Source organism: Tursiops truncatus, chromosome 1 (assembly GCF_011762595.2).
Source record: "Tursiops truncatus isolate mTurTru1 chromosome 1, mTurTru1.mat.Y, whole genome shotgun sequence".
NCBI lineage: Eukaryota > Metazoa > Chordata > Mammalia > Artiodactyla > Delphinidae > Tursiops > Tursiops truncatus.
This window is the reverse complement of record NC_047034.1, coordinates 181,733,327-181,759,087: the sequence shown is the minus strand read 5'-3', so window position 1 is coordinate 181,759,087 and position 25,761 is coordinate 181,733,327. Positions and strand designations below refer to the sequence as shown.

Sequence of the window (25,761 nt, the reverse complement as noted above, 5' to 3'; positions counted from 1 at the left end):
GCAGCGGACTCGGGGTAAGATTAGCCCCGGGCATCCCCAAACAACTGCACAGAAGACAGCAGGGCAGCGGCCAGGCCAGCGCTGGTCAGGCCGCGGGCTCACGGCCGGCTCCCCCAGTGCCTCCTCTCCTGTCGGAACCCCCAGCCCCGGGCCCAGTGCCGCTCCGCTGTCACTGCCGGCTTCGGCCCCTCAGACCCACACTCCTGACCCAGGAGCCAAGAGGCTGGGCAGGGTCAGAGCTACTCCCTCAGCACCTGCCCTGCCCCAGTCCCCATTTCCACTTCTCAGGGGTCTCCCAGACCTGCTCCACCTTTTCCATCAGAAGAGCACCCCCTTCCATGACAGGTAGTCCTGCGACCCCAGGGCAAGGTGTCAGACGGGGCCTGGGCAGCCCCCTCCGCCCAAGGGCCAGGGCTGGGGGTCCCACGTGCCCATGCCAAGCCCAAGGTGGGCCTCAGAACCGGGGAACATGCAGGATGACCTTCTTTTTCACCCCCGTATCCCCGTCCTGAGCTTCCTGCCCCCCGAAGATGTGGGACCCCAGAGCACAGCCTGACAGGCTTCCTCCCTGGTGCCCGCAGGGGCTGGACGATGCCCCACAGCCTCTCGGCAGCCGAGGGGGTCCCTGCTGTCCCTGAGGCCCCCCTCCAGCAGCAGCAGCAAGGCAGGGAGGGGCTCAGGCTGTGGGGTTCCCGGGCAGGTCTGTGGGTGCGTGCAGAACGGGGGTCCCAGTGGGAGTCCCAGCCCTGGCCCTCCCCTTCCCGCCGCCGGTGGCACTCACGGATGCAGCGCTTGCCATCCTCCTGGAGCTGGAACTCGGGCCGGCACTGGCAGCGGTGCTGGGTCACTGTGAGCTGAACACAGTTGTGTTGGCAGCCGCCATTGCCCACGGCGCAGGAGTTGATGGCTGGGGACCCGAGAGGAGCCAGGTCAGCCCAGGACGACGGTCTGGCCCCGGGCAGCCACAGAGCACCTCCTGCAGGAAGACTCCGGGCCCTTCCAAGCCCCTCCTCCTTTCTGTCCACATCCCAGAAGCAGGGGCTTTGAGAGGGCGACACTGTTCCTGTCCAGTTCGTGGGCCTGGCTTTGCTTCTCGGCCCACACACAGGATACGCAGGGCCGTGGTCCGAAGCTGTATCCTCTGGCCCAGCCTGGCCCAGGACTGGGTGTAGGGAGGTACCACAGAGCAGGCCGCCCACCCCGATGGAAGCCCAGCCCCACCCAGCACAAAACACCGGGGTCCCCTAAGAGCCAAGACATCCAGGGCTCAGAGTCCGAACAGGCTGGGAGGCTCCCTGGAGGAGGTGGCAGGCCAGCAAGGGCTGGCGAAGACCCCGACATTCCACTATCTAGGTTATCAGGCCAGGCCAGAGGGGCAGGCGTGGGCCTCCGTGGACGGCCACCATGACCTGCGGGCCTGGCCCCCAGCTCCTGACGGACCAGTGCAGCTCCTGCCCACCCCAGGCCAGGCCTCCCCCCCACCTGACCTCACACAGTCCCCGCTCCTCCCAGCAGCTGTGGGGACAGCACTTGGTAAGGCCACAGAGCCAGGGACCTGCAACCCGCTCCCAGGATGCCAGGGGTCCAGGTGTTCATGCTCAGGCCCACACAGGGCAAGGCTCTTGCAGGTCAGGCTGGCCAAGCGGGTGCCCAGGTACTGAGCAGATGGGTTGGGGCTGGGGCCACTCAGAGAGGCTGGGCACCCAGAGAGGGCACCTGGACTCTCGTGCCTCCTTCACGTCACTGGTAGTGACCTCGTGGTCAGGGAGGGACAGGCCCCGTGCTCTGCAGCAAAGCTTTGAGAGTGTGTTACTATCTGTGCCCTGGGGAGGCGCAGGCCACTGCCCAGCGGGCCTGGACCAGAGCAAACCTGAGGCCTGGTACTAAAACACTGCGACCGCCGGGGGGGCAGGGCTCCACCCCCAGATGCCACCTGTGCTGTCATCACAGACTGCAGGGCGCCACTGGCCTCAGGGCCCGAGTTTGGAGAGACCATTTATTGTCATGGGTTTTGGGGGCCAGGAGTGGCACGCCCCGCACCACCGACGCCAGTGGGTCCGGGAGCAGCCGGACGATACGCGGAGCACGTGAGCGGCCTCAGGGCTCGGAGCAGCCCAGGCCCACGCTGTCCGCCAAAAGCAGAGCTTCCTTCAAAAGCAAGTATGTTCCCCCAAAGTCAAGACACAGCACTCACGATCCTGCCGGTTCCCACATGGGGCGAGTGTGTGAGGATCCCGTGCCCGGGTCCCCTTCCAGGGCCGAGCCAGCCCTGCTGGGGTGCAGAGGATAGCCAGGGTGGCAGTGTCGTGTGGCTGCCGCGTGTCGGGGAGGTGCAGCAGAGACACGAGTCCCAGGTGGAATGGAGGCAAACAGGGCGGCCACGTCTAACATCCCGCTCAGCCTCTGGGCCCCCTGTCCAGCCACCCACCCCCGACTCTGCTGACCCTCGAGGCCCCGCCTGCCTCTCCTGAGACAGCTCTGCTTAAGGCACCGCCATCAACTCCGGAGAGAGGCTTCCGAGCGTGGCCTGAGCCGGCCCATTCCTGGGGCCCCTTTCGTGTTCACACCAACTGCATCCCTGCTCAGAGCTCATAATAGGAATCAGAAGCCCTTCCTGGCAGCGCCGGGCAGGCACACGGAGAGAGGGGCTTGGAGCCCGGGGCAGGGCAGCCGGCTGGGCAGACACCACAGCAGCAAGGACGACCCACAGAGCTGTGGCACGGCTGGAAAGCAGCCCTTCCAGACGGCAGAGCCCCCAAGACGGGCCCAGGGCAACCCAGCTCCGGGCCCACAGGAGCCCACCGGGGGAGAAATCCCAGGCAGGTGGGGGCTACGGAGGGGTCCGGCTCCCCATGCAGCCTCGCACCCTCCCAAGCCTGTCTCTCACTGCTCTGCTGCACGAGTCCCAACGTGCCGGATGCTCCCAAGCTGTGCACACGAGGAAGCCAAGCCCCATGCCATCACCTTGAGCATCCTGTGCCCTGGATTGCCAGAAAGCTGAACAAGGCAGTTTTTCTCGGGCGTTGGGCTGTGCAGCTCAGGAGACAGCCAGCCTCTGCGTGACCAGTGCCCAAAGCTGGGGGTGAAGCTTCCAGGCCCCTCGGGTCACTGTGAGACCCGGCCATGGAACCCACATACCACTGACCCATGCCTGGGTGGTCCCGCAAATCAGAACCAGGCTCAGACCTGAAGCAAAGCTGACAGCCCATCAGAAAATGGCAGACAAGGGGTTTCCGTAGCCCCGAAGGGAATTAATGTCTGTGTCCCCCTAAAATTCCTATGCGTACTCCTAAAATTCAACCACCGATGTGGCTGTATTTGGGGGTAGGGTAATTAAGGTTAAATGAAGTCATCAGGGTGGGGCCCTGATCAAACAGCATTTGTATCCTTATAAGAAGAGACATAAGATCTCCCTCTGTCTCTGTCTCTGTCTCCGTGGCCATAGGAGGAGATGGCAGCTCTTACCAGGAACCGAACTGGCTGGCACCATGATCCAGAACTGCCAGCCTCCAGAACTGCGAGAAAACGAACCGCTGTTGCAGAAGCCGCCGCCCTGTGGCGCTTGTCGCAGCAGCCTGAGCTGACCATTGCGCCTTCACTTCCAGTTTGCAAACGCCAAGGCCAGGGGACTCGCGGGTTCTAACAGAGCTGGGCTACAACTCCACTTCCACTTCCCTTCCACTTCCCTTCCACTTCAACCAGCAGGAGTTGGTCTAGCCGGGAGCCAGCTGTGAGGCACCGAGCTCTTCAAGGGGAGTGGGGCCTTTACTTGAGCAGGAAACTGGGCATCCTAGAAACCAACTGTCCTACAGGGTGGAGGGCCTGCTCCATCCGTGCAAGCGGCTCTCCACTCCTGGAGGTGCAGGTGGCAGCACCCGGGACCTGGGCACGGATTCAGGGCTGGAGCCCAGCAACAGGTGCGTCTGAGTGCCATGGAGGAAGCGGTGGGCGGGGCTTGGAGAGCTGACCTCCAAGGCGCCTTCGCTGGCAAGGCCCTGGTCTCCGAGCCCGGCACGCCGGCCTGCCCGAGCTGGTCAGCTGACTGGCTGTACCTGGCAGGCCGGTGGGGTGAGGGCAAGTATGTCGGCAGCGTGCCGAGCCCACCTGCCCACTCTGCTCCAGCCGCCAACCCCAGCCAGCGGCTTCGAGGGTTTTGTAATTACTGCCCTCGAATGGCTTGGCTTCTAGGTCCCAAGAGCCTCACACCATGTGGGGTCAGCAGCCACCTGCAGCTCTTCCTTCTAGGAAGCCCTCTGCTGGCGACAGGGCCAGGACGGCGGGACAGGAAGCGGGTGGCCCTCTGGCTTGGCCAGGAGGGGAAACTCCCCTGGGCCCTGCCCACTCCTGCCCCGCTCGGCAGCCCACGGTTTGCTACTCTGCCTGCGCGTCCTGCCCCCCGCGCCCACCCTCGGGCTGGGGCCTCCGCGCTGCACGGGGACGTGGTTCACCCGCAGCGTGGATGCACTGCCGTGCCCACGAGCCAGGGGTGGCACCGTCCCAACATCACAGGCTGCCCCCCGCCAACCGCCCCTGCTCCCATCTTGCTCTCCGCTTGGTTCTGCCAAGCTCACTGACTCTAAACACCCCCCAGCCCCCGCCCGGCCGTCTGCCACTGCCCCACTTTGCCCTCGCTTCCCCGCCGGGCCTCTGCATCCAGCTGGGGTCTGGGCCGCTACCCCTGGCTTCCCCAGGTTGGGGTGTGACCCTCCCATCACCCATGGGCGCCGGCAACCTGCACTTCCGGGGGCCTGGTCTCAGGCACAGCCGTGCCCTCCCAGGGTGGTCCTCAGGCAGGGCTGGCCTTCCCACTCTCCATTCGGACTCAGCGGCCCCTCGGGGGCAGGGAAGACACACTCCCTTTTAGAAGCTGCAGCCTGTTCCGGGTCTGGAGGGGACTGGAAGACATTCCCAGAACTGCATCTGTGGTTTGCAGGGATGAGCTCTGCAGACAAGCCTGGCGATCTCCGCCCCTCTGCTGCCTGCGGCTTTGGCACCCACGCCGCATGCTGTCAGCAAAGCCTCCAGGGACCCAGGCGGCCTCCCCTCCGAGGAGCCGGGGAACAACGGCCTGCAAGGCCCTGTGCAGCCCCTCACTGGGAAGACCCGGGCCTGGGGGAGCGCCTGCCCCGAGGCCACATGGCGCACCTGTGGTAAAACCCCACAGGAAGGCAGGGGCGCGGAGACCCTCCCCGTGCTGTGGACCCAGTGGGGCCCACCTAACTCCAGGGGCAGGGCACTCTGGCAGGGGCAGCCAGGTCACCAGGGGGTGCATGCTGACAGAAGAATCCTTCCCCCAGCGTCCATCCAAAAGCCCAACAGGCCTGAGGCCGAGGGGAGGAGGGGATGGGTGGAGAGCCCACCTCTTCCAGGTGGCCAGCCCGGGGCATCTCACAGGACCCTCTGCTCACTGAGCCAGTGACACCACGAAGGATGTGGGCAAGCAGCCACGTCCGAGGCCAGGGTCCAGAAGGGACCCCTGGGCCGGAGGCTCTCTGGGCCAGACGAGGAGGGTTTCCCGGCACCAAGTGTTCAAGGACCGGGAGCAGGTCTCTGCGGGTTTGCCTGGGGCGCCCTGCAAGATGGCGCAGAAAAGCCAAAACGTCACTCCCAGACACCCGCCCAGCACTGCTCTCGGTAGCCCCATTTCCCACAGTTTGGGGAAGGAAAGGGGCCATGGTGAGAAGCAGGCTGGCCCAGCCCTGGGCCTCACTTGGCCCTGCCCTTCCCACCTCAGAGCCTGGTGGGGGGGGTGGGCAAACCCAGGAGGGCACCCTGGCGATGGAGCGCCCCAGCATGCCTGGCTGCCTCTGCTTCTTTCTCTTGGGGCCAGGCTAGCCAAGGGCAGCCAGGGTGGGATGTGAGCCACTCAGGGGCCTCGGGGCTGATGGTAAAATCCTTCCTGCAAATTCTCACTTTACAAATTGAACTTTGGGGACTTCCCTGGTGGCGCAGTGGTTAAGAATTCACGTTCCAGTGCAGGGGACATGGGTTCGAGCCCTGGTCCGAGAAGATCCCACATGCCGCTGAGCAACTAGGCCCATGCGCCACAAATACTAAGCCTGTGCTCTAGAGTCCGTGAGCCACAACTGCTGAGCCCACAAGCCGCAACTACTGAGGCCCGGGCGCCTAGGGCCCGTGCTCCACAACAAGAGAAGCCACCACAATGAGAAGCCTGCGCACTGCAACTAGGAGTGGTCCCTGCACGCCACAGCTGGAGAGGGCCCGCACGCAGCAACGAAGACCCAAAGCAGTCAAATATAACAACAAAAAAAAATTTAGAAAAAAAAAGAATTGAAACTTTTTGTGTTTTATTTCCAGAAGATCTTTTGCAAGGGAGGGATGCAAGAAGACTGTGCACTTCCTGTCCGATTCCTGCCTCTGAGGCAACTTCGAAGAGTGTTTCAAGGCTCCCCTCATCTGTTTCAAGCACCCCCCCCAGCACTACCACCTTTAAAGACTTCCCAGATCCTTGGGGCCCCATGATGTGGCACCAGCCTGAGAGCTCCCAGCACAGAGGACCTTCCCACCCTGTACCGAGGAAGGACTGTCAACATCCCCGCGGGCACCTTCTCTACTCCTACCCTCCAGCATCTCTATAATCCTCACTCCAAGCTCTGAAGGCGGGGGTGCCCGGGCCTGTTCCCTGCCTGCCTGCAAAGTCCCGAGAGAGCTCACCGCACCCCTCGCCTTGTCCAGAGGATCCCAGTAGGCCCCGGGGAGGGGTCCCGAGCAGCTGTGCTCCAGCTGTGCAGTCTGCCCTGCAAGCTGGCCTGTGTGGGGGAAGGGAGGGCTGGGGAGGGGCGCAGCTCCTACACTGACCTTCCCATAAATGTCTGCTGAGACCCTAGGATAGTCTGGGCTCAGAGGGTGCCACTGTGAACCACGGACAAGGCCACCAGCTCCTCCCCACGCCCTGCACCCTGGGAGTCCTGCAGAAGTGGAGAAGGCCACACCTCCCAGAGGCAGGAAGTCCAGCAGCCTGGCAGGGGCCATGCAGTGCCCTCCACGGGCCCCCACCTGGAGCCCCTCATCCGGGATCTGAGGGGCTCGGCCGCCCTACCCACCCCAGACCAGTAGGTCAGGTGCACTGCAGCCGGGGTGGGTCCCTCGGCATCCGAAAGGGGCACATTTAGGGAGAAGGGCCGGGCGCCCTTAGGGCAAACGCTTCCTGCTCTGCCTGGGAAGAAGGCACCAGGAGACCCCTATCCGCTCTGGAAGCTTTTCAGTAAAGCCCAGGCCCCCCACAAGGAAGGCAGCCCCCAACAGACCCAAGCGGACAAACCCACACCACTCCCAAGAGCCCTGGGGCCCGCCCTGCACATGTCAGCTCCCAGGAATTCCAGATATGCGGAATTCACCAACAAGTGCGCATGACTGTGCGTGGGTGCAGGGGGTGCAGTGTACATTTCCCGCTGGGAGTTGCAGTCAAAAGAAAGAGAGTGACAGACCCAGGCCAAACGCCAGCACTTCCAGCCAGGGGACGCAGGTAAGAGGCTGGTGCCCAAGGTGGGTCTCAACTGCGCCCTCTGGTGGGAGCGACCAGGAAGTGGGCGCCAGCACCCAAGAGAGCTGCAGACCTCCCGGGGCCCTGGGGCACACCAAGTGGTCTGGGTGTGCAGAGTTTGGGGTGGCAGGCAGGGAGTGCGGTGAGGTCCCAGCAGCCTCTTGACAGGCTGTGCAGGCCACGCCGGGGGCCCTGGGATCAGACCTTGAAAAGACCCTTTAAAATAAGCAAGCACCACAAATCACGACTTCTGGGGTCCCGAGCGCAGGCGCCTCCCAGGAAAGGCTACGGGAGCGGCTCCAGCGCCCAGGAAAGGCTCCGGGAGGGGCTCCAGCGCCCAGGAAAGGCTCCGGGAGGGGCTCCAGCGCCCAGGAAAGGCTCCGGGGAGGGGCTCCAGCGCCCAGGAAAGGCTCCGGGAGGGGCTCCAGCGCCCAGGAAAGGCTCCGGGAGGGGCTCCAGCGCCCAGGAAAGGCTCCGGGGAGGGGCTCCAGCGCCCAGGAAAGGCTCCGGGAGGGGCTCCAGCGCCCAGGAAAGGCTCTGGGAGGGGCTCCAGCGCCCAGGAAAGGCTCCGGGGAGGGGCTCCAGCGCCCAGGAAAGGCTCCGGGAGGGGCTCCAGCGCCCAGGAAAGGCTCTGGGAGGGGCTCCAGCGCCCAGGAAAGTCTCCAGGGAGGGGCTCCAGCGCCCAGGAAAGGCTCCGGGAGGGGCTCCAGTGCAGCGAAGGGGTGGGCTGGGTTGGGGGCCAGGGGCAAGGCTGGGGAGCACCCCTCCTGGGCTTCTGGAAGCCAGCAGCTCAATGCCACTCTTAGAGGCCACCATAATCCCTCCCAAAGCCCTGAAGGGCACCCTCCCCTGTGCGTGCTGTGTACCCGTTCTGGGAGCTCAGTGAAGGCCACCCTCGGGAGAACTAGGGGGGTCTAGGGAGACAGGAAGGTGTCTCAGCCCAGGCCCCTCACCAAGGAGCCAGCAGGGGAGGGGGCAGTGGGTACCACCCAGCCCACCCTGGATCAGCCTCCAGGGACACCCTTCTCCAAGGAGAACCTGCCCCAGAGGAAGGGAGAATGAAGGGCACTTGGGGACCTGGGGGACCAGCAACTGGGGCTGCACCCTGCTGTATCTGTCCTGAAGAACATCACCACATTCCTGCATCTGTTTCCACTTTCCAGCCCAGAGAAACTTTACAGGCAGCTGCCTCGCTCCCTGAGCGGCGGCCCAGACATATGAGAGTGCCTGTGCCGGGGAGGGCCCCCCAGGGCTGGCGAGCCGCCCTGCCACATAGCAGCAGGGCCTGCAGGAGGGGTGCTGCTCAGAGCCCGCCCGGGCCCGCTCGGGGCCTGCAGGGTGGAAAGAAGGGGCAGCCCCCCGTAGCCGGGGAGAGAGCTGGCCCGTGAGGGTGACCACTGGCCCAGCCCCCAGAGAATGGTCCCCACATGGCCTCCCAGACAGAGCGGCAGGCAGGGAGGGTGAGCCCTGTGCCCACGGGACCTGTGTCCAGAGCAGCCAGGAGAGGGGCGGGGGACGGCCCACAGCCAGATGCCCGGCCTCCACCCTCCACCCTCCGTCCAGTGGGCGCCAGCGTTCCCCTTCTCTCCCTGGAGCCTCCCGTGCCGGCAGGGGCCCCATCGAGCACGTCCTGCACGGCAAAAAGGCCCCACAGAGGGACTGAGGGCTAATACTCCGCTTCTCGGTTACCCCTTACCCCCAGCCTCAGCCCCACCCCCAGGCTCCCCAAGATTGGGGTGGGGGACCTGGGCCTGGGAAGTCCAGCTCTGCAGGCCAAGAGCAGTCCATGCTGCCCCCGCCCCAGGCCGGGCCTCCCCACCCAGCAGGCGCCCAGTCTCCCCAGTTTGGGGCAGCACGGCTGGACCAGTGTCCCTGCCAACGGACGACCACAGCTCCTGCTGCATAGGGCCCTGGAGAGGATGGTGGCCCAGGGGCTCCCGCCCGTCACAGAAGGCCCCCGGGGAAGTGGCCAGATTCAGCTGTGGCTACAGAGAGGGTGCAGCCCAGGTCGCAGGGCTCAGGGTCCCAGGGTCCAGCCTCCATGGAGAGCACTGGGCCCAGGACATGCCCTTTCACCACCTGGGCCCCAGCAACCTGGCGTGAGTGGCGCTGGCCAGGGCCCACGATGGGTGGCAAGGGTCCCTCGGCATCCCACGCTCAGCAGGACGGAGGCAACTGTAACGGCGGCTGCTCTGAGCAGACAGGCCCCACGGGGCCGCACCAGGCCTCTCAGCCCAGGAGTGGCCCCTCCCAGACCTGGGCACCCCCAGAAGGGCCAGGGGATGGCTGAGGCCAGGAGCCCCGGCAGGGAGGTGGCACCGGGCCCAGGAGGCTGCAGGGGTGCTTACCCAGGCAGGTCCTGCCGTCCGCGTGGAGCCGGAAGCCGGGCTTGCACTCACAGAGGTAGGAGCCTGGCGTGTTCACACACCTGTGCTGGCAGCCGCCGTTGTGCACCTGGCACTCGTCCACGTCTGCATGGGGACACGGGGCCGGGGGTCAACAGCCAGAACCCACCCAGGCCGCCCCCCTCCCCCCGGCTCTGCTCTAGCCCCAGGGAGCCCAGCCTGGCCCCCCTCTCTCAGGACACTGCCCCCGCCCAGGTGTTGGGGCCCAGACCCGGGACCCTCCTTCTCAGGCCACGCTGCCTGCAACAGTGCCGAGCCCCTCACCGGCCTGCCGGAGCAGAGTGGAGACAAGGCAGGCCTGTCTCCAACGTCTGACGGCCCCTGGGAGGAAGAGCCACCACTTCTGGGGAGCAGCGGGGGTCGGCCAGATCTCGGGGGACAAGCTCAGGTGGGAGGGCATAGATCCTAGCGCCTTTCAAGACTGAACCCAGAGCACACGCTCTTTTCCAAACTCCAAATCCAGAAATGCTCTCAGGGCAGGGCTAGCTGCTCCTCGGGGGGCCCACAAGCCCAGAAGAAACTGGTAACTCGGGAGATGCCCCTGCCCAGGCCTCGGGGTGGGGGAGGCTGAGTGAGGGTAGGATGGAGGGTATGCTCTGTGTTGAACAGTGTCCCCCAAATTCATGTCCATCCACAGCCTCAGGGTGTGACCTTATCTGCAAGCAGGGTCTCTGAGACGTAATTAGTTAAGGACTGAGATCAGGTCATACTGGAGAAGGGTGGCCCCCCCATTCGGGGACACACAGGGGTCCTGGAGACACACAGGGAGACAGAGATTGGAGGGAGGCGGCCACAGCCTAGGAAGCCAGGAGCCCCCAGGAGCTGGACGAGGCAGGAGGGACCCTCCCCCGGGTTTCCGAGGGAGCACGGCCCCGCCGACACTTTGGCCTCTGACTTCCAGCTTCCGGAGCATGAGAGAGAAATGTCTGTTGCTGAAGCCACCTGGCCTGTGGTATCTGTTTCGGCAGCTCCAGGAAACCAGTGCAGGTGGTCAGCCTGGGGTCCCCGTGCCAGCGACTCAGGAGGCCAGCACAGCGGACATCCCCAGGGCAGGACCGAGTGGAGGTCCCGGGCACTCCCCTTCCAAGACCCCTCACACCTGAAACCACCCACCACCGCGCAGGGGGCCTGTGCTCGCCTGCCCCTTCTGACGGCACCGTGCCGCAGGCCATAGGAAAGCGCTGGCCGGAAGCAGACAGGGCTGGCCCAAAGGCCCGGGGCCACCCCACTAGCTGAGCTGGAAGCTGGAGGGTGAGAAAGACCCTCCCAGGAGTGGAGGCCCAGGGGCTGCACCCCAAAGCACCGGGCCCTACGGCCTGGCCTGGGTCACCTCGGCAGGAACGCAGACATGCCAAGACCCTTCAGGCCGCCCCTCCCCCCCCGCCCTCCCTCCAGGCCCACGCCCACCACCCTGGACCTCAGCGGAGGCCAGGCAGGAAGGCAGGAGGCAACAGGCTGCCTCAGGCACCTGTGTGCGAGGTTGACGTCAGGAGGGACCCAACTGCCCGGGAGACACGGAGAGACGGAGGGAAGAGGCCGCTGCTCGGGCAGCACAGAACCGAGCGGCCCTGGGCATGGGGACACGAGCCCACGCCTGGTCCTCAGCCGGTCCACACCCCTCAGACGCCAGCCTCACCAACAGGGCACTCAGCTTCCCAGACCAGGAAAAGGGGAGACAGACACACAGACGTGCTCCGCTCCCGAGCGTCTAAGAGACAAGCATCTGGGGCACCTCTGCCCTGGCAGCAGAGGCCCCGACTGCGGGCCGAGCTCGCAGGAGGCCACAGTCAGCTCAAAGTGCGGGTGGAAGATTCCACTCTGCCTGGCTCCACTGGGAGAAAGTTTAGTGACTTCAGGGGCAGGTCTGCAGCTGTGTGGAAACCTGGCTTGTTCCCAGGGGCTGTGCGGAGCTGAGGTTCCTCTAATTCTGCTTAATAGTCCCGAGGGTCCACACTATTTGCTGCAACTCCACTGTCCAGCTCTCACCTGCCGTCCCCACGAAACTGCCCGCCTTCGAGGCTCCCGTCCTAAAGCCCCAGCCATCCGAGCACACCTTTGAAGGGCAGCGAAGGCGGCACGGCGGCCAGGCTCCTCCTGGAGTGTCCCCAGAGCCTGCCTGCCAGCTGTGCTTCCCACGGACAGAAATCCTGACTCCAGTCCACACCCTGAGCACGTGCCTGGCCCTCCAGGAATGACCCAAGACGAACCCAGGAGGCCAGGGCCTCTGCTCCACGCACAAGCCAATCCACCCTGGGGAGACCCCCCAGAGTGCCCCCCGATCCCCGAGGCTGCCTCAGAGAGGAGATGAGACCAAGAGAACCCCTCCTTGGAACACGGTGACCTGAGGGGGCTTCCTCGGAACGACATCAGGATGACTGGCAGGGGGAGGGTTGAAGGCAAAGGGTTAACGGCCCTCAACAGAGCCCCGAAGAGTCTTGGGGAACAAAGGGACCCAGGGCATGGGGAGAGGTCTCAGGACCCAGGGCCCTCCTGCGGGAGAGTCAGCTGGGTGATGTGGAAGACAGTAGGCAGACCCAGACCCGCTGGGCACGGCAGGACGGGCCATCCGAGGGGGCTCAGAAAGGAGACCCCATCCCCTCTGAGCTCAGATCCCTCTCTCTGCGACCCCTTCAAGGGTCCTTGAAAAGTAAAGTGACCGCACGGAGCACAGCACTGGGCATACAGCAGGGGTTTAGCGAGGCTCGGGGGAAGAGGCGCCACGTGTGCCGTCCGAGGGGGCGGGTGGACGGACTGAGTCGCGGTGTGTCTCGAGTGGCCTCGCCGGGCAGGCAGGTAAAGCCACAAGAGGAGGACAGAGGGGCCATCGTTCCCAGACGTGGCCCCAGAGGCAGGCGCGGAGAAGGCACACCAGCGGGGATGCTGGCTTTCAAACCGGCTCTCACTGGTCACCCCAGACACTGGCCTCAGAGAGCAGCTGACCGCAGAGGCACTGCACCCCGAAGCCCTCGGGCACCTGGCCGGGGGGCGAGCCCGCCCCGGGGGCTGTGTCCTTGAGCAGGACACATGGGGAGCCCGGCAGCCTGTGGGCCACAAAGACACCAAACTGATGGACACTCTGGGAAAGAAGGTGGGGGTTGGGCAGGGGCAGGCCGCCATCGTTAGGGCCCCTCCAGCAGCAGCCCTGACCGCGGGGCCCTCTCCACAGTCCCACCCACGTGACCACGCTCTTACCGTCCTCCTGCTGCGAGGACGGGACATTTAGCCCCAAGAGGTGCTCCCGGGCTCTGCCTAAATCACACGGGCCAGCCCCTCGGCCCCAGGAGCCCTCCCCTCCCCCAAAGGTGCACCGACAGTGACAGGGACCATGGCCAGCAGCAAGGTGGGAGGCCACGAGGCCCAGCCAGCGCTCCCCCTGTCCAGGGTTTGCTGTCAGCCCGTCTGAATATCTGGACCCAGCAGGGCAGCTCAAGGCTGAAGGATCTGAGGCCTCCCCCTTCACCTCCCTGCTCATGGGCGGGCAGGGCATTTGGGCAGACGCACTCCTGCTGGGGTCCCTCCAGCTCTGAGATCGAGGCCCCTTCATAGAGATGACTTACACTCAGAAAGCAAGGCAGGACGGAGTTACCGAAAGCCTGCCGGCCCCACTCCCAAGGCGGGCCACGTGGTGGCAGAACAGAGCTGTTCTCAGCCACCTCCGATGACCCACAGCCGCTGACCCTGTGACCGTGACTGTGGTCATGCTGTGACCCGAGGAGCACAGGCTCAGCTCTTTGAGGGTGTGGGCAGCTGGATAATGGCCCCTCAAAGAGGCCCACATGCTAATCCCTGCAACCTTACACAACAAAAGGGACTTTGCAGGTGAGATGGGAGATTATCCAGGTGGGTCCAACGTCAGCACACAGGCCTTACAAATAAGAGACAGGAAGGAAGGAGGGCCCAATGCAATGGAATACTACTCAGCCATAAAAGAATGAAATAATGCCATTTACAGCAACAGGGATGGACCTAGAGATTCTCATACTAAGAGAAGTAAGTCAGAGAAAGGCAAATACCATATGATATCACTTATATGTCGCTTCTATGTAACAGAACTTATATGTTCTGTTACAAAACAGAAACAGACTCACAGACACAGAAAACAAACTTATGGTTACCAAAGGGGCAAGGGGGGGGGGATAAATTAGGAGTTTGGGATTAGCAGATACACGCTCCCATATAGAAAATAGGTAAACAAAAAGGACCCACTGTATAGCACAGGGAACTATATTCACTATCTCGTAATAACCTATAATGGAAAAGAATCTGAAAAATAATATATATATATATACATGTATAATCGAATCACTTTGCTGTATACCTGAAACATCGTAAATCAACTATAGTTCGGTAATAAATAAAATTATCTACAGCCACGAAAAAGAAAAAGATGCTGCGCTGCTGGCTTTGAAGATGGGGGGCGGGGCCACAGCCAGGGATGCAGGCACCTCTAGAAGCTGGAAGAGGCAGGGAACAGATGCTCCCTGGAGCCTCCAGGAGGGACCAGCTCTGCCAGCACCTTCACGTTCACCCTTCTCAGACTTCTGACCTCCAGAACTGTAAGGTACCAGACCTGGGTGATTTTAAGCCACCAGGTTGGGGCAATGTGTCCCAGCAGCCATGGGAAATGAACACAGAGTGAATGACTATCTTAGCAGCCTCTCCAGAGTCACGGAGGCTCAGACCACCCAAGCTGGAAATCCAGGTTCCCGAAAGTCCGCTCTGCCCAGGCTGGCCTCCTGACACCCGCAGTGAGGGCCACTGTGCTCCCTGAGGGGCTGGCGGCAGTCCCCTGGGTCCCGCGATGCAGGCCTGCCCTCACCACCATGCCGCGCCGCCTCTACCTGGTGACCCCGGCAGTGGGACCGCTGCCCTGAGACCCCGGCCGAGCATTGGCCCCTTGGACTCTGAAACTACAGCAGAAAACGTACGGTCATCTGGTCTCCTTGGAGACATCGGCCCTGCTCAGCCATCCTCTGGGCCAGTCTGTGCCATTCTCCATGCCAGAGGGCACACAGCCGGCTCTCCCGGACAGGACGGAGGGGGGCTGGTCCCCAAGGTGGTGCGGGCACCCCCAGCTGAAAGGGAGCTTGGAGGCTGTCTCCAGAGAGTCAGGGGCCGACACCCAGCCTGGGGTAAAGACGCTCCGCCCCGTGCAGCTCCCACCGGCACCGGGGCACTGTCTGAGCGCCCAGGGCTCTGAAGCCTTGAGACTACCTCTGGGCTACAGCGCTCTGGCCGGTGGGAGCAGGCAGGCCACGAGCAGGGCTATTTTAAGGAACAGCCAGGCCGGGGTTCAGCAGGACAGCCCCTGGGGTCTCACTGCTACCCTCAGCTCAGATGTGTGGCTGGGGATTTGGCGGCCCGGTGACGAGGACTGTGGCACACGCTGGCACGCAGGGACACATCACTGTGCAGACACAGGGCCGGCTCCCCTGGGAGCCCGCTGGACTTTCGGTGTCTGCTGAGCTGGGTGATGGTGACAGTGCCTCAGGGTGCCCATCATGACGCTGCTGGGAACCCAGGAGACCACCTGCCCCTGCGGAGACCACCCCAAGTAAGCCCCTTCTGGTATCTCAGCCACACTTACAGGAAAATCTAAGCCCCCTGGGATCCTGCCAGAAAGCGCCCCTCGGTGGTTACCAAGTTCGCAGTCCTGCTTCCCCCCAAACGTGCCGCAAGGTCCTCACCCCGGAGAGCGCATCCCGTTATCCGCAGGCCCTTCTCCTGGTCCCTCCACGAGCCCAAGCAGTTCTCAGAACAGAGTGGGGGCTCCCGGCTCCCAAAGCCCAGCCCTGCCCAGCCCCACCCAGCACCAGGCCCTTGGATGTCACACAGTTTCACAGCATTTAGTGCCACCAGCGGTGGAGTGACAGTGTCGCTTTGCCTGAGCCGCCCAGTGGGAGGACTGCTTCCCCTGTGGGGATGGGGTCTGGGCCCCTGCTGGCCGAGTGACAAAGCTAGGGGAAGCAGGGGTCTCTGTCACAGTCCAGCCCTGCAGCTCAGTGACCTGTGTGTCCTCTGGCAGAGACTGGCACAGACCGGCCCAGAGGACAGCTGAGCGGGGCTGACATCTCCAAGGAGACCAGATGCCCCGTACAGAGCCACACTCAGGGGCCAGTGAGGGCCTGGAGTGGAGCCCAATCCTGGCCCCGCTTTTCTTTAAAAGAGCCCCGCTCTGGACCTGCCTGGTCCTGCTGGCCAGATGGCCGTGGCCCAGGTACAGTCCTGAGGCTTCAGAGCCCCGGCGCAGGTGGCAGGTGTGGTGGCCAGGCCTCAGGCTGCACGGGGAGACGCAGCCTTGCCCCAAGCTGGGTGTCCTTCAGAGCATCTCAAGTGATGACTCACTGCACACCACACCCCCCCTCGCATCTGAGGTTGCCAGACTGCAAACTCCATGGACCCCACGGACACTCCCAGGAGCTCCTGCAGGAGGCTGGCCCAGCATGGGTACCACATCTGAACTGCAGGGAGAGGCAGGATGGACCAGGACAGGGGTGCAGCCGCTTCCCGTGGGCTGCTGACCCTGCATGCTCCCAGCTGACCCTGCAGCCCACTGGGCTGACCATGCTCCCAAGCCTTGGGGTGAGGTGACACCTGCCACACCCACACACACTCCCCCAAGGGGCCTAGGCTCTGAGCACCCTGGAAAGGGAAACCCAAGGGCCTCTCTCTTGAGCCTACCCTACTCTCCTGCTTAACCTCCAGAGCTGCCAGCGCCATGGGGGAGTGCAGCCCCTGTGCCCACCAGCAAAGGCAGGGAGATGTTTCTCCTCCCTCTGGTCAAGAGACCGATCTGCTGTCAGCTGCCCCCGCAGCCAGGCCAGAGAGGGGACAGGAATGTCGGAAGACTCAGGACACAGGGGGCCCTGTCCCAGCCCCATTCCCTCCAGCCGCGCTGTCAGCCGCCCCGGGGCGCAAACTTTAAAGAGGAAACAAAAGCAGTGCCCTGGGATCAGAGCGGGTCCCGCCCGCCCGCGCAGAGCCCGCCGCGCCCACCTGGCCTCCGGTCAGCTGCGCTCACGGGGTAGCCGGCCTGGCCCAGGTGGCACGGGTAGCAGCCCCTCCACAGGTAGCGGTAGTGCGTGCCCGCCACGCGCGCCAGGCCCCCCAGCAGCCCGAGGCACCAGAGCGCCGCCAACCCGCCGCGGCCCCGGGGCGCCTCCATGGCCAGTCCGCTCCCTCGCGGCGCCGGACGGCACGCGCCCCCGGCTCTCCGCTCCCCGCGCCGCTCCGCGGGCGCCTCTGCTGCCGCTGGAGCCGCTGTGGGCCGGCGCGCCCCGCCCCTCGCCTTTCTGTTCCCGGCTTTCCCTCCGCCCCCCGCCCCTCGCAGGTAAAGGCCAAATCCCCGCTGCCGCCAGGCCCCGCCCCGCTCCGCTCCCGCCCAACGGGCCTCGCCGGTCCCCCAGCGCACCGCCCACCCGCCCCGCGCATTCCTACGCGCTCGCTCACGCACCCGGACACACACCCTGACCCATCCACAAGCGCACGCAGCCCCACGTGGACACGCGGACACGTGCACTGGCAGACCCACGTGTGCAACATGCACACAACACACACACAAGCCTGCACAGACGGGCACAGGCACAGACATGCACACAGGCGCTCGCACGGACCGGGTCCCTGCGACAGCACGCGAAAGAACCCACAGCACAGACGGAGGCCGCCCGGCGAGGCGCGGGGCCCTGCAGAGGCAGCCTGACGGGCTCGAGCTCGCGAAGTTTGGGGAGAGTGGGGCGCGGAGGCGCCGAGGCCTCACAACCGTAGTGGAAACCCTGGGGGTGTACACTCCTGCAGCCCCCAAGCCCAGTGTCCAGCACCCGGTACTGCATGCCCTCCACTGGACCAGGGCCGGTACCAGAGGGAGCCTGGGCAAGGGGGCCACTGCACCCCTACAGCAGATAGGGCAGGGCCTGAGCCCCAGGTGTCAGGCTGCACCAGAGCCCTGGACCCCTCTTCGCTCGGGGGCACGGCCTGAGGTCCCAGATGTGTCTGAAGCAGCCCTGCCCAAGTTTGGTGGGGTCACAGCGGCTGTGCAGCCAAGCGCCCTGTGCCTTCGGGCCTGACGGGAGCTTGGCCCCCAGCTCCTCTTCTCGGCCAGCCCTGTGCTGACCCCCGATGGCTCCCCCATGGCACCCCGCCTAACCCAGCCCTCCATCTCCCCAGACAGTGTTCGCTATCATTCTGCGCAGCCTACCTGTGGGCAGGGTTCACGGTGGCGACCTCGAGCTCACGGGAGAGAGGCACCATCTCTCCTTGTCGGGTCCTGTCTGCAGCCCAGAAGCAGCCATCCGCCACCCACCAGATGCCCGGCAGTGCAGAAATGGGCCTGCCCGCCTGCCCAGGCCTCCTGGGTGAGCTTCTCTCCTGCCCTCCCCCTGGGCAGCACCGCAGCCCGTGGGCCCCAGACTGTCACCCAGGGGAGCCTCCATAAATCCCCCTGATAGACACACTGCTGGGTGGCCGTTTGAGCTGTGCCTCCCGCGCAGGCCAGCACTGTTTATGCTGTAATGGGCATCTCAGTCGCTTGCCAAGGATGCGAACAGAAACATGCCTGTGCAGCCACCAGCCAGGCTGCAGGGGGCAGGGGGCGTGGAGACAAGCCCTGGCCCTCGGGGAAGTGCAGAGGGACACCAGAGGGAAACACTGACTCAGAGATCACCCTCACCAACGGACAACAGGGCCTGGACTCCCACGTCAGCACCCGCCCTGGGGGACAGTCTCCCAGAAGTGGCCCCTTGAGGTGTGGGCTGAGAGTAAAACACCGCTTTCTTGGTATGAATATGAAAAGGTGAACTAGCTCCCTAATCGTTTTTATGGCTCTCGTGTGTAGCTCCACTTTTCTTTCTACGGGACAAGGCAGGTCAACCCCTTGCCCAGCCCCAGCTCTGCTAGTAAGGGGCGGTGCTGTGTGGCCTCGACAGAGCCAGGAACCTCTCTGTGCCTAAGTCTGTAACGCAGGGTGGTCAGCACAGACCTGCCTTGTATGGGGGCTGTGAGACAGTGAGGAAAGTGCTTCACTGGGAGTCACTAAGAGTCGGCAGCCAGGTCTGTACGCCCGACCCCCTGCCAGGCCCTATGCCCAGGCAGACACCCCCAGGCCGAGCAGCGGGACCCAGGGCAATGTCCAGAGCAGAGTGTCGCAGGGCCAGTGCGCTGGAACCCTGCTCCGTGGCGGATGCAGCCAGGCTGGCCTGGGAAGGGTCAGGGGACCCAAGGACTGTCCCTATCCCTCAAGAGCTGCCACCCTGGTACCCCTCGACCCTCCCCAACCCTAGCACCCACATGCCGGCCGGGGATCACTCCTCTGGCCTCTCGTCCCAGCCCGGGGATGCCACCACCCTATTATACCACCTGGACTCCAACTCACGTCCTGGCCTGAGCTGGGGGGGGAAGGGGGGCCGTGCACCGCCTCAGCCTTCCTGGGGCAGGGATGGGCTGCTTCAGACCCCGTCTCCAGCACACGGCAAGGGGACACGGGCTGGAGAAGAGCAGAGCGGCCTGGGGGCAGCAGACGTGGGGCCCAGCCCACTGAACAGCTGGATGACACGGACACGTCCCAGGCCCCCACTGATCTCAGTATCCTCATCTGTACAGTGGGCAGGGGGCCGGAGGGGAGCAGCTGAGGGGCCCGCGGGCCTGCAGCTCTGCAATACACATGACATCGGGAGGAAAAACGGGGCCAGGTATGTCCCCTGCCGTGTGTCCACAGGGGCCAGGAAGGAGGAAATCGGCCAGTCAAAAGCCAGCTGAGTGTCCAGGGGCAGCTCCTGAAGCACAGGGAGGCTTCTCAGATGCTTCTCCACCTCAAATCTGGGTGAAGAAAACACTGACTTTTCTGCCCTGGAAGCCGTCAAGAGCTACGCGAGGCCCGGGGCGTGCCCTCAGCGCCCTTCCTCAGGCACCGACCGGCCAGCAGGGGGCTGCCGCTGGCCCTCCCGCCTCCTTCCACCTCTCCCGCGGGCACGGCCCGCCCACCTCTCCTTTGTGTCCCTCCCAGACACGCCTGTAATTAAACCCTCTTTCTGCCCAGAAGGGAACCCACCAGCCAGGCGTCCTCCTCTGGCATCCCTGGGCCCTGCCCTTGGCACACGGGGGCCCGGACGTTCTCGTACAGTCCTTTTCCAGAGGAGAAATGACCTGCCCAAGGTCACGCAGGACAGGGGGCACCGACGGGGGCCAGGTCTGACCTAAATCCTGTCCGCGTTGTGCGCCCTCCTCCAGGCTCCTGGAGACACGACCCCAGCAGGTGCCCAGTGGCCCCCTGTTGGGAGGCAGCCAGTGGGTTCTGAGCGGCGGGGGGCAGAGGCCGAGCAGTTGGGGGTGCACCTGAGTCATCGGGCCACCACGGGGTTTCTCCTGCTCTTCCACTGCCCCTCGCCACAGGGGCCCCGGACTGCCGGCCAGAACCCAGTGCTGGGCTCCTCCAGGCCAGGCCACCAAATGGCTCCCAGCATCAGAGCTGAACCCTGGGCAAAGCGTTTCTAGCGGGTACTGGCTCCAGATCCCGGCTCTTCCACCCGTCTCTGGGTGGCCTGGCCCACCCAGAGCCCCAGCTTCCACGGCAGCCGAGATGCCCACCCTTCCTCCTGCCTGCGAACGGTGAGCTCCTATGCATCTGTCGAGGGCCAACTCAGAGGTGCCCTTCTCTGCAAAGCTCCCCAGCCCGCTCACTCCCAGAGCCAGCCTCCGCCGCCTCTGCGTTCCCCCCGCTGCCAGCCCATCCCTCCTTCACACTTCAGCCTTCACTCACTCACTCCCTTCATTCCGCGAGGACCTGTGTGCCCACTCTGGGCAGGACATGGTCCTGAGAAACAGTGATGTCTCCCCACCCAGCTGAGAGCCACGTTCAGGTCCCCAGAGCCCGAGACAGCTCGTGATACGGATGAGCTTGGGCGGGACCTCCCTTAAGGACCGGGGGTTGGGGGGAGATGGCTTCGGGCCTCCATCCCCACTAGGCTGGGCGTGGGGACTCTGGCACAGCCGTGATGGCAGCAGGCCACCAAGCGCAGAATGCCACCAGCAGCTCAGACAGAGCCTCCTCGGTGCCACCGCACACATCCAGGCCCGCGGCTGTGGTCTGGAAGCTGTTTGGGAAATGCTTTCCCGATGCGGAGACTCGGGCTGGGTGTCTCTGCCCAGTGGAATGTCTGTGTGTCAGCAGAAGGAGCTGACCCTCCACCCGCCGGGCCGGCTCCAGCTTTCCTCTCCAAGCTGGGTGGCCACCGAGCTCCTTTGCCAGGGCCCTGGCTGGGGCGAGGGCCCCCTGCTGCCCCCCTACAATGCCACGGCTCCCGAGGCCCATGGCCCTGGGGCTTTAGGGGCAGAACTGCCGTGTTCCTGGGGCTGGCGGGAAGCAGGACGAGACCAAGCTTCCTCCCCTCCCCCAACCGTGTGGTATATCTGTCCCTTGGTGCTCACGGACACTTCCTCCGTGAAGCCCTCCGTGAGGTCTCTCGAGGCCCCGCTTCACCCTGTCACACGGTTAGGGAACCTAACCGCATGCTGCCGATCTGCTGAGAGGGAGGTGGTGCCCGTGCAGGCTGCCTCGGCCTCTGGATGCAGAGCGGGCGCTGGGGGAGCTTGAGATGCCTGCAGGGGCCGGGGGGCTGCCTCATGTCTCTCCCCAGGTTCCTACGGGTCAAGGCGTGAGACAAGGAGGCCCTCCAGCGGAACAGGAGGAGACCAAGCCTGGGTGCCCTGCCCAGCCCGAGGGGGGAACCCTGGCCCTTCCCGTGTGGCTGGGGGACAGGGCACTCCCGGGTCCCAGCTTCTCAGGAGGAAGTAAGGCTTCTGAAGGCAGGCGGGGGTGCGAGAGAGAGAGGAGTGACTCTCAGAGAAGGCCCCAGAGGTCACCGCCATGACCCCCCGTGCCCTGGTGTCGAGGGTGACCGTCGCCGGTGGCGTAGCAGTTGCTGGCCACCTGCTGACCACCCGCAGTAGCCTCTGTGCCAGGCGCTTCCGGGGCTGGGGCCGGACCGGGCCCGCTCACACGTGGACAGGCGGACCCGGAAGGAGGTCGTGCGAGCTGGCGGACGGGCAGGGGGGCCGCAGGCCTGGGCTCGGCCTCCACCTGAAGTCGGGTGTCACGTGACTGCTTCGGGGCTGGGGGGCAGAGGCTGGTCCGAGGACCCTGATGGCCGAGAAAGCAGCGTGGGAGCCAGCAGGTGGCTGCTAGGGGCCTGGGGGCCGTGCGCAGGACCCGCCGGCGGTCGGACGGCCCCTACCGGGCCCCAGCTGCAGGGCCAGGAAGGTGCTGGAAGGAGGCCTCTCTCCAATTTGCCTCTCAGCCCTAAAGCCCTCCTCGCCATCTCCCGCCCCGCCCCCTCCCCCCCGGGGCAAACGTCCCTCCTGGCTGCTTCCACCCTGGACGTCCAGAGCCCAGCCCAGACCAGGAGGTCAGTTTTCAGCCTGGGGTCCACCCTGCCCCCACGCAGGCCCAGGAGAACTGCCCCCCAATGTCCCTCCCACCCTGTCCCAGGGCCGCCGCCGCAGCGCTATTTCAGGAGCAGAGGCCAGGCCTGGTCTCCAGCCGTCCCAGCATCAGCCTCAGAGCGAACCCATTACCCGCCTTGGCCCTACCTGAGCTGAGGGAAGGAAAATGAAAACCACGGTTGTTTCCAAGAGCCCAGCTGCCATTCCTGCCTGCAGCTGCCCCGGGCCGGGGCCAGGCCCCCTCCTCTCACACACACGGGCCCCCCGAGAGCCCAGGATGGAGCAGCCGCCATCACACACGCTCTCCTCCAGAGACCAGACGGCTGGGGAGCGTCCAGACCCCGCCCTGCGCCAGGGAACCCAAGGCCTGGGCTGCCCCCGGGAGGACACGGAACCGCACCGGAGGCCCCCTGCACATGTGTGCATGTGTGTGATGAGCCCCTCTCTGCGGCCTCCACTCACTCCCCTGGACTGTGTGAAGGCCAGGGTGAGGCCGGGTCCAGCCCCAGGGGGTGCCTGAGCCCTGGAATGCTGACACACCCCCGCCATGGGTACGGCCCCCGAGGCCTGGCTCTCCCTGGGGACATCTGAGCTTCCTGGGAGCAGCGAGCGCAGAAGGGGCACGTGGACAGCCCGGAGCTCGTGCTGTACTCAGTGGAGGGGAGATGGTGAAGGCAGAGTGACGGGGAGGCTTCCTGGAGGAGGTGAGCCTGAGCCGGCCTTCGGACAGGTGGGGGTGGGGCGTGGTGTGAAGACGGACTTGGAGGATTTGGGGGGCAGGTGCAGGGTTGCTGGTGCAGAGGCAGGAGAGGCCTAAGAGGGGTGAGTTCCAGGTGAGGAGTTTGGCCAAAGCCGTGTGCCTGGGCCCAGCCCACAGCAGACGCCCAGCCGGCCTGAACAAAGCAGCACATGGACGGCCCACTTCCAGCCACCCCCCAGCCTGCTGGGCCCCCTCGGCCACTCCTGCTGCTGCCCTCTTCTCACCCGGAGGCCAGACCTGTTCACAGAGCACTGGGGTCATGGAGGCGGCACCCAGGTCCGGCTGGGTACCCGGGGCCAGGCAGCACTCACGCCGCCTCCCAAGGTGCCCAGGCTGCAGCTGGCAGGGCTCCTGTGGCCTCTCCTGCCTCTGAGGCCCTGAGGGCGCCCGTAAGTCCTCAAGGCCACCTGCCACACAGACGGAGCTCCGACGTGGCCACCGTGCACGTAAAGTGCAGGAACAGTTTCTAAGCCACGGGACCTCCAGTCCCCGCCCTGAGCTCCCCCGCCTCCCCCAAGGCCTTTACACAGGTCTCACCGTACAGGCATCTCGCGGGATCTTTTCAACTGTTTCCTCTCCAGGCAGAAGGAACTCCCCCCTCTGCATTCTGGTGCGGCTCCCACCCCACCCAAGAGCTGCTCCGGCCAGACCCCAGGGAACGGGGCACGATGGGATTCGACCACGGGATCTGGGGGAGCCCAGCCACCCATCGGGGTCGGGAGCAGCGAGGGGATGAGAGGATGGGGGTGGGAGGCTGGAGAAGATACTGGGCACGGTGGGGAAGGTGCAGCCCCATTACTGTTGGGAGGGACAGAGATAAGAGGCCGCAAGAGACACAGGCAGCAGGAGAATCCCATTAGCATGGAAGAGGCCCGCGGGGACCAGTGGTGATAGACGAGGACTCTCCCACCTGCCAGGCGGAGAGGCAGGGCAGACGGCGAGGGGCCCGGCCCACCCCACCAGCCTGCCAGCCCCTCTCCAGCCCGGCCAAGGCGGGGCTGCTTCCACTCTCGGGAGCCACACAGACAGCGGAAGCGTCTGCCTTCCTGAGGCCACGGGCCCCGGCGAGCTCCGAGTCACCCCTTATGGCCCCCGCCGCTCAGCTGCAGCCCCTGGACCACTGGGAAGCAAAGCTGGGACCCCTGCGATTCAGGAGGAAGGTGGCTTCCTGGAGCCTCCGTTTCCCTGGCCCAGAAGCCCTGGCCTCCAGGATGGGGGCAAGATCCAGCCTGACTCCTCTGCTGGGTCCCCTCCATCTTCTCTGCCTAGGGCTCGTCCTCCCCACGGCTGCTGCCCCAACCACAGGGTTCCCGGGGTGTCGAGATTGCTTCCTCTCACTGAGCCCCGAGTCTGAGGACTGTGGCCTCCGAGGGTCACACCTGGGCTAGGTCAAGGCTCAGGAATGAGAAGCCGGCCTTGCCGCCCCCGAGTCCAGTCCTGCAGGCCCCACGGGCGTCCAGATGGTAGCCACTCAGATGCCTGCAGGCTGCACATCCTGGGGTCTCCTCCCGGGAAACCGTCCAGGGCCGGGTCCAGGCAGGCCCTGGAGGGCAGGCCTCCCGTCTCCGTCGCTGGCTGGCTCTCACCGCTGACTTTGGGGGCTATTGTCTTTCCTGCCTTGGCCGTCCCCAGAAATGAACTACCAGAATCTGCTCCCTAGCGGGATGAACTGGCCAGTCGGGAAATAAAAGCTTTGAACTCAGCACGTCTGACAGAGGAGGCCTGTGGCACAGACACCTCGTCGGAAATGGTACCATCCTGCCTGGAGGGATCGCAGCCCGGGGCCAGGCCTCCTCACTCGTGTCCGGAGCACAGCCAGCCAGAGGATCCGGCCCAGGGAAGGCCCCGATTCCAGCCCTCACAGGAATGAGGCCAGGGCTGTGAAGGCCCAAGTTCACTCACGCTGGGATCCACGGTGCACGACAGGCCCACCGGGCCACATCTCCGACCTCAGTCTCTGCAACTGCAAGGGCAGGTCGCTCAGTAGATACTTGCTGGCGCCCCTCTGTGCCGGCACTGCTACAGTGCTGGCTGTGCGGACTGAGCTAGTAGCCCGCCCCAGCCCCCGCATGCTGGCAGGCGACCCCTAGACGGGGCCTGAGCGCTGGCCTCGGCGGGGCCTGGGGCCGGGGGGCCCACGACCTCGCTCTGGGTTTCATCCCTCCCCCCTGCCACCCCCTAGCTGTGTGACCCTGAACGCACTCCTGCACCTCTCTGGGTCTCCGGCTCCTCGTTATAAAATGGGGGCTATGGGGCAGTGTGAGCGCTGAGCGGCCAGGCACACGCATGGCGGCTGCAGCCGGAGCCTGGCGTGGAGTGTGGGCTGGAGCAGGCTGGGCGGCCTTCTTTCCCTCCGCACGAGAGTCCTGCCACCCTTCCCGCTCTCCTGAATTGGGGAAGCTGGGTTACCCGGGAAGTGCAAGAGTCCTCCTAGCACTAAAGGCTCCCGAAACTCCCCATTTAGGGGGTCTTGCCATCGGGGGTGGGGACCAAGTGTTGCCACAGCAGGAGGATCAGAGAAAGCCCACCACGAAGGGCCGGGGGAAGTGCCGACAGGACCCACCCGTCCAGGGCGCCAGGATGAGGGTCCCTAGCAGCTCCCCTTGCCCTCCTCCCCCATGGCCACAGGACAACACAGCTGGCCCGGGTCAGCCCACGCC

The 25,761-nt window shown here is 64.9% G+C and overlaps 1 protein-coding gene across 3 annotated transcripts in view; it reads right to left on the bottom strand.

Moving 5' to 3' along the window:
* Positions 1-25,761, bottom strand: part of MEGF6 (multiple EGF like domains 6) — a 101,856-nt gene that overhangs the window by 24,905 nt on the left and 51,190 nt on the right. For 2 of the 3 annotated variants that reach the window (XM_073797140.1, XM_073797133.1), the window contains 2 exons: positions 9,853-9,975; positions 782-907 (listed from right to left, as the gene is read on the bottom strand). In XM_073797140.1, the coding sequence (XP_073653241.1) occupies positions 782-907; positions 9,853-9,975 (249 nt within the window). Of the gene's footprint in view, positions 1-781; positions 908-9,852; positions 9,976-16,905; positions 17,159-25,761 lie in introns of those variants that run through there. The other variant, XM_073797143.1, reaches the window with a different exon arrangement.